An 8,441-nucleotide genomic window follows, 5' to 3' on the forward strand; every position below is an offset into this window, starting at 1 on the left:
CAGGACAGTGTCCAATTGGACATGCTGAATGCACTTATCCTTTTGTTGAAGCAGATCAGAGGGTAGGACGGAGGTACCTGGGTTAAGCCAGGCGTTGCAAGCGTGGGCTTATTGCCCATCTCGTCTTTACGGTAAGCAGCCCTGCACCATGGGCACACCATCTACTGCGGTTAGCTGGTTTCAGCTACCAGAGCAAGAGAGCTCAGAAGTTGTTTCTGATGTGAATGCAGCAATGTCTTCTGCAACAGGGATGTGGATGACACAGACAAATGGCCTTGGGATTGCATGGGCGGGCAAGGGGAAAAAACAAGACAGAATCTAGCAGAAAAGCAGAAGTCTCAGCTCATTATTTGCCTCACCCCCATGAAACTGTGCCATGAAAAAATAGGTTAAGACTCGAGCAAGCCAATAGTGTTTCACTGTGAGGGCAGCTCCAAAAAAACCCCACGCCCAGTGAAATCACAAAATGACCCCCCTTTCCATTCAGATTCTAGGGTGGGTCCAACAAAGTGTTTTTATAGTTTACCAAGATTAGATATTTCACTTCATTTTAAAACTTCAGAATCTTTTTTAAGAAAACATATTTTAAAAGGAAATGGCATCAAAACTCTAAAAAGCTACTTTGAAAATGCAGATATAAATAAGTATGAGGGTTTTAAATGATGAATTTCTCTTCATGTGTCCTCCACCTACCATAAAGGATTGCTGAAATCCACTCACTTTGGATACAATAATTTAATTATTCCAGATTTGCATTTTTGCATCAGCGAGGAGCAAAAAAGTTCAGTAGAAAAAAAATTTCCACCAGTTCTAGACACATGCCAGACACATTAAATTCTCCAGAAGCTTTCTTTTCCCTCAATAAAATAGCTCTTCATTGCATTTCCCGACCTGACACCCTTGGATTGCTTTGCAAGACACGAAACTGGAGAATTACTGAAGATCTTGGTGAGATCAGCTACTTAAATATGAATGAAGATATGATGCCAACATGTTTTCTACTGTGACCATTCTCTGCTTTTGCTGGTTTTGGCCAAGTTCTTTTTATCTTTTTTTTTTTTTTAACGATTAGCAGCTTGCTACTAGGCGGTGGTTAGAAGACAGCTACAAATAAGTGTGCTATGCTATAAACAGCACTGACCATGCAGAAGGTCTGTCTCAGAGGCAGAAGGTGGAGGCTATGGCCACCATCCTCTAGAAGGACACAGTGGTTGAGGTCTTGTTGAAGACCCCTTCCTGCAAGTGGGAGGGCAGTGAGATCTCCTGTGATGATACACACAGCGCTGGGTCTCCAGCTATCTTCGTGGGGACTCTCATAGACAAAAGCTGCTGCTCAGTAAGACTAGGCTGTCTGAGGAGGAATTACAGCGATGCAGAAAGTCCCCATGAAGAGCTGGAGAGCCCAGAGCAAGAAGCACCATAGTTGTTGCTGAGGAGTGAAGCAGATGTCTGGCTTGCACGTTGCATCCTTGCTGGAAGACTGGCAATATCCTACTGGCAATGTTCAGATCCCATCCAGTCCTGGTCCTTGATGGATAGAGACACCAAGTCACACTTGTGCTTGCATTGAGGTCTCTTACAAACACTCTGGCCTGTGTAAAAGGTCTTTGAGGGAGAATGAAGGGCAACCCCCAGGAGCAGCCAGGCTCTCCAGCTAATGCTGGTGAGGTGCTAACGTTGGTGCTGTGCTGCTGCAGGTCCCAGTCTCGAGCACAGCCGGTGTGGCCAAACTGGTCTCAACAATGTCTGTCTCCTGCCAGCCCAGGGCAGCTGGAGGACAAATCCAGAGGAGCTCTGTGTACCTGTGATTTACCCCTTGGTGAGGGTTATGCATTTCAGAAATGAGATTGGAGCCCACTGGCTTATTTTGGGATGTCTTACTCACTGCAATCAAATCCTAGCCAGTTTACCGTTTCCATTGCAACTTAGGTCTGCCCTGAACCTGCCGTCTGACTTAGGCCATGCTTTGCAGGTGAATGTGGCCCAAGCAAATAAACCAAGCAGAAAATCTGTCTGTTTCAGGCCTTTCTGAAGAAGCTGGGATGCTCTTTGGGCGAAGGCTGTGTGCAAGGCTGGAGGGCGGGAGCACACAGATTTCCAGGACCTTGAGTTTAAGCAGATGCAAAAGGTTTCTTGACAGGGGTGGGGAAAAAAAAAAAAGAGATAATAAAAGCTTCTTGCTCTCTCCAGAAGTAGAAAACAGCCGCCTGCTGCTAGAGTGGTCATTCGCTAATCAAAACATCTGTCTGGAGGAAAAACGGCTGCTTACATTGAGCATTGCGCCCAGCTGGAACCTGGCAGATACTCAGCTGAGCTGCAAGAGGCTGTGAGCCAAGAAGTAGAGCCAGGGCTCGGAGTCCTGGGGAGGGGAAGAGCAGGAGGGCAGACTGCTTACCCCACCTCCCTTAAACATGCTTTCCTCATGAGCTCACCCCAGCCAGGTGGGATGTCTGCTGAGGATGGCTCTGCAGGACTTGGGGTCCTGCAGCACAGGGCGGTGGGATGCACTGGAGGGGGGAAGGAGGAGGATGGGACCAGGATAAGCAGGCACTTCTCTTTGGGTACCTGGAGCATCTCTCGGGTTCTTCAGGTGTGAGAGGTTTTATCATGAAACTGCATTTCTCAATGGCAATTTCTGCTGTGGCTGGAATTTCAACCCAAATTTCAACTCAAATCTATCTGCTGCCCAACGCTGGTGTGGGCCAGACTTGTGGATGGGCTGTGGGCAAGTTGGAGCACAGCAGGGAGAAATCCTTTCTGCAGGCCACCCCTATCTGACGTCTAAGTCCTATGGAAGTGGCCACAGGCCATGCTCGCTTGGCCAGAATCCCTGATGCTCTGTTTTGCAGCACTTTGAGGGCACATCATGGTGGCCTGTAGGGATGTGAGGAGGTGCTGGCCCTCACAGCCCTGGGAACATGAGGAGATGGATGGCGTGTTCCTCCACACCTCTACATGTGTCCACCATATTTCTGCCCTGGAAAAGGCCCTTCCTGGAGGCCGTGCATCCTGGCAGCTGCCTTTTCCTGACAAGAGGACAGCATTTTGTAGGAACAGTTAGCCATGTCCCAAAAGGATCAATGAAGCTGGTGGCAGGCTGGTGCTGAGGCACTCAGTGCTGTCAGAGACCCCTCCTTGGATCAGATCTCATTGGGAATGATGCTCCCTCCCACTGTACTCAGATGAGGCAAAGGGCTGTAAGCAAAGATGTACATCTCCAGTTCCCCACCTGATCACCTCCAATCACTTGGAAAGCCATGTCAGAAAGAGCTACTGGGTGCAGAGTCCTTCCCCCACTTGCCACAGCTGTGTCCAGCTCCAGACAGCTTTCCCCCACACATATACTCCTTCTCCCCTCCCCAAGCCCTGGGGGGACAGGAGAGGATTGGAATAACAGGGCGTGCACGCCGGGCACTTATTTGTCCTCCTGTCCTCTTGCAGTAAACCAAGGGAACAGCATCCCTGCAAACCATCCCTCAGGGCTGGGTCTTAGCAGCCGCTGGGTAGTGCCCCATCGTCTCCCTACCCCACAGATCTTGGGGAAGGGAAATGGGGGGGGGAGGTAGGGTATCATGTGAAGGAGGGATGGGAGAGAGGAAGAGGACAGAGAAAAACCTGCTGGGCTTCTCCCCACCCTCAGGGGAATGTGGACGGGGGTGGGATGTTCCCTACTTGCCTGCTTCCTACGCTGCTGCTCCTGGAGACACGATCTGAGGACAGACGAACCACTGGTCCGACCCATGACAGATGCTCCATGGGGCTGAGGGCCTTTGCAGAATTTCTCTGTTAGAGACCTCCGGCTTCCACAGCATCTACACCATCCATGGGACCTACTGCTTTGAATGTTACACCCCCAGATTGCAGGAGCAGCCTGATTTTGCTAATGCTTTTAATGGACTTTCTTTTTTTAATCAGGTCTTTGTGTCAGAACTGACTCTTTTCTTCCCCCCAAGGATTCCTTGCTCTATTTTGAATATAAAAATGATCATCTGGGAGGGGGTGGGAGTTGCACTTCCCAGACAGCCTGGCCAATGAAAATAGCAGTAAGGAAGGCGAGAAACCCAAAGAGAATCCAAACACAAAACCCACCAAAACCCACAGGCTATTAACTGCTGTCATTAAAAACAGCTACAATGACTGTGAATGGGTTGTGTTTCCACCATGCAAACCACCAAATTTTAGGAAACAGCTGAACAAACTGGCTTTGCAATGATCTTTCCTTTCTGTGATTAAAAAAAAGACCTTTTCAGATTAAATACATCTTGTTCCAGCAAGCCCCAAAACTCTATGAACCTACTCAACCGTAGCGTTGAGGAGGCAGCGTGGTCTAACGAATGAAGACCTGGACAGGGACTTGTGGGTGACTCTGAGGAAGTGACTTTCTCATTCTGCCTCAGCGTGTTCGACAGGGAGACTGAAACGCCTCTGTCTTAGGAGCTAAATGTTGTATAAGAAGCAAGATTTGTTTCTACAGACTCCTGAGGCTTCCCATAGGGTGCATAAAGAGCTGGCTTCTCCGAGGTGTTTTCAATATATTTGTTTAAGCTGTTGCAGAGATGAGGCCCCCCCCAAAAACCACTGTGTAAACCTCTGTGGGTAATTGCATGAGATCATTTTTGCACTATACGGGGCAGCAGGAGGGAAGAGACTCTTGGTCTCAGCCACCTCGAGGCTGGAGTGACCTCACATAGTTTGAACTTCAGCTGCTCTCACTGAGAAGGACAAACACAAGCCGACACCCGCCGAGTGTGATGCACAACCTAGAGGTTGACCACACGCTGGTGGTGTTGTTTACAGGAGGAAAGGCTTTGCAGAGAAGTTCTAAGCTGAGGTCAAGGTGAAGGACCTTTACCAGCCATAAGACCCAAGGACAAAACAAGGCTGGCTGAGGACATGATGCTGCATGAGATGGGAGCAGCTGCTCCAGGATGCATGTGCCTGATGCCCCAGCACTGCTCGTGGGGCTGTGAAGTGCCCTCCCTGGTAAAACCCCACGGGACGCTTGACATGGAAATCAACGTTGGCTCTGCAACTGCTCTGTGCTCCTGACAAAGGAATAAAACCCTGTGGAGGGCTGCAAGGCTGTCTGGGCCATAAGCAGGGGTCTGCAAGTGCTCGGGGGTCATGCCATGCCTCTTACTCTAGAGGGTCATAGAATGACAGAATGGTTTGGGTTGGAAGGGACCTTAAAGATCATCTAGTTCCAACCCCCCTGCCATTGGCCTTAAGAGTCAGCACAGGGTGACTCTGAAGACAACCAGAAGAGACACCCACTGCAGCACCCCTTAGCCAGGTCTGCTGCAGAGTCAGGCCTGATGTTTGCATACCAAGGAGACTCAGAAATGAGGAAGCCCTTGCAGATTCATCAAACTTCTCTCTTGCTGGCTCACATTTTGCTGGATCGATTCTCCTCCAGCTAAGGCCAGGGGAGACGGGAGACAGATGGAGATGGTTGGGTTGGGGCTGGGGAAGGAGAGGACAGCTTCAGGGTTAGCTGGAGTGCTTTGAGCTTTAGGGCAGGGGCTCATCCTTTGGCAGAGAGCACATCTGAGGTACCTGACTGCTCTTTGCTAAGCGAGCTTCACTTCCTATTCCTATGAAAAGGGAAGTTGCTTTTTTAGAAAGCTGCTTGTCATCCACCGCTGAGGTAGGAAGGAGGAGCTGCCATGAGGTGCAGCAAAGGCTTAGAAATAAGCTGGCGGCTGCCAAGTCATCTTGGGGAACTGGACGATAGCGTGGCAGCTCCAGACAGAAACCTGCTTCTGATTTGAGACACGCTCCCAACCCTGACAGTGGGGAAACCCAGCAGCTGCAGCCAGGCTGCTGCAAAGACCCTCCCAGCGATGGCCACGGTTCAAGCAGCTCAGAAGCAAGAAGTAAAAACAAAAAGGATTAGATACTGTGTGGTCTGCCTATTGCATCCCAGGGAGGTTTTTTGGTATTTAAAATATCCTGGCTGTGCCTCTGCATGTCACCTGGGGCACATCCCTTCACCTCTGTGCCTCTGTTTTCTCCAGGCTGGGCATCTCGTGGACATGAGACGAGACCCAGAGTCAAGAAGCCCAGTCAGATAGGGCCCTTCTGCAACTTGCTTGCTCAGAAATCATGAAGCGACAGCCCAGGGATGTCCTTCGAAAGCAGCTGGAGGGAGACCACTGAGAAAGCATGTGAAAAAGTGTACTAAAAAGAGAGAGAAAGTCTCTTGTACACAGCTTCTGGGTCACTCCAGATGGGCTCTGTCTGCCCCCGCTTCCCAGACCTGAATGCACAGGCTATAATCTCACCCAGCTGAGTAGGGTATGTCTGGCAGTGGTTTCCACTCTGTTTTCATACATCAGTCCCCAGATGTTCTCCAGTATCTTTGCAGGCCTCTACATGAGTGTGCAATCCCGAGGGTGGCTTTCACTGTCCTCTATAAGACAGGCATGGAGACCAGAGATCCAGCCCATGTGATAAATGCCCATGAGCTCTAAGGCTTGCCCTAAGAAAGACCTCTAGGACCTACCACTCCACAGGACACGGTGAGGGACCAGAAAATGAGGCAGCCTCCCTCCAGATAACCCACAGCCCACCAGGATGACCCCACAGCCCGACACCTACACTGGTGACCCACCGCATAGCCTCCTTCTGCAGCAGTGCCCACTCCCACTGCATTTTATCCAGTTCACACCAAACCAAAAGTGTTCCTGCTAAGGTGTTTGCTGCAGAGGTGACTCTGGCTTTGATCTGAAACCATCAAGAGGGATGAAGGCACCTCTCTTCTTCCAGCTGGCACCAAGGGCTGTTTCCCTATACTGCTGCTGTGAAAGCTGGGCAGCTCATTCCCTCCAGATGTTGTTTTCATGGTCTGGACATGTTTTTCTCTTCCCTGTTAAGAATGAGTAGCCTAATTTACCATCTGAATCTGCCTGTTTCCATTCCTCTAGCAAATTAAAAGCTTATTTAATGCAATGTACCGTTGCTCCTGGAAGATGCTGACGCATTATAACCAACTCACCAGCCTCCATTTTGAGCACTTAGACTTTCCAAGCTCTCTGAGGCAACATGTCTACTAGTAAAATAGACAGTACTGGAGCCCATTCTCTCACCCTTCAAAATTAGGTGGCTGCATCCAAATTCCTTGTTGTCCCCATCCTGTGCTAGCTCCTGGACTGTGCTTAGGAGAGTCTAGACTGGTTGCTCAAGTTGCACTGTCTGCCTGTTGGGTCTCTGCTTTCCAAGAGACAGGCTGTCCCTTTTCCCCTGATTTACTATCCTAACCACATCACCGTGTTTGGGATGACACTCAGACACAGGTGCCTTCCATGGTCCCATGTACCAGACCACCCCGAGCGCAGGGTGCTGATGGACTCCCTCTTGTTTCACTATTGTTTTTTATTGCTGAATCCCATGTGCATTGCAGGGCTCTCTTGAGGAACTAGGATGAAAACGCAGCAGTGGCTTTGGCTGGTGGTAACCAGGGGATATTCTGCTAGTAGGGACGACAAAGAGATTTTGTCTGGCCCCAGTTAGGAAAAGACTTTTTGGAGGGAGAAAGTGATTTTTTTTTTCTTTTCCTTCTTCTCACATATAAATATGAGAACTAAGGAGGAGAAATGCTGATGTTTTAAAACAGACACTTTTCTAGTGACCTCATGGAAGTGTGAATTTCCACTGTCCAGAATCAGTACAACTGCTTGCAGAAAATAGCCACTGGAGAAGCATCTAGCACAGCCCTCCACCCAAAGGCAGGATCAGCCCTCACAAAACCTTACTGGAGGAGTGTGTGGTCCTTGCTCCCAAGAGCCGGCCCATGCTGGACATGATGGTGTTGATTCTTGTCTCCTACCCACACCAGTCCTCCCTGCCAGGCTTCCTCTATACTGCTCACACCGTGCCTATTCGTGGCTACTCGCCACAGCCAAGACCCTGCCTCGATATTATTTCCCTTTTGATGCTAGTAAAGAAAAAAAAAAACACCACCATTTTTTAATCCCTTATTCAAAATTAAAAGATGAGCTTGACTTTCAGAATTAAAAGAATATTCAAACTTCCCTATGGTGCTCGAAGGAGACAGAAACGTGGCGGAACAAAGCCAAACACTGCAGCCAGGTCTATTGCAGAACTCATTATTTACAGCAGAGAAGTGACGGGGCTGATCCACTCTCAGGTTACTTCATCTTTGATCTGGTCTAATTCTGTTGCACGAGAGCCAGAAGAAATCTTATCTTCTCAAGTTTCTTGCTTTGCCAGTGTCCCTACTCTCACCAGCATCAGTACGATGAGTTGATGCCTGTGCAAGCACTGGGTTTAAACAACTAGGATTTCTTCCCACCTGGCTAAGACCTCCCTTGTAAAGAGTCCTACAGACTCAACTCCTGTCTGTGCACAGTTGTTATTCATTGGCAGCCCACTCAGTGGCTTTTACACAGAACGTTTTTTCCCACTTTTCCACCAAAATT

At 49.2% G+C, this 8,441-nt stretch overlaps 1 protein-coding gene across 1 annotated transcript in view; it reads right to left on the reverse strand.

Annotated features, from left to right (window-relative positions):
• BLK (BLK proto-oncogene, Src family tyrosine kinase) overlaps positions 1-3,756 on the reverse strand; it is a 37,973-nt gene extending 34,217 nt beyond the window's left edge. Inside the window, exon 1 of the mRNA XM_068410743.1 lies at positions 3,677-3,756. Coding sequence (XP_068266844.1) covers positions 3,677-3,756 — 80 coding nt within the window. The remainder of the gene's footprint in view (positions 1-3,676) is intronic.
• Positions 3,757-8,441: the final 4,685 nt, after the last annotated feature.

Source organism: Nyctibius grandis, chromosome 1, assembly GCF_013368605.1.
Source record: "Nyctibius grandis isolate bNycGra1 chromosome 1, bNycGra1.pri, whole genome shotgun sequence".
In the NCBI taxonomy this organism is placed as follows: domain Eukaryota; kingdom Metazoa; phylum Chordata; class Aves; order Nyctibiiformes; family Nyctibiidae; genus Nyctibius; species Nyctibius grandis.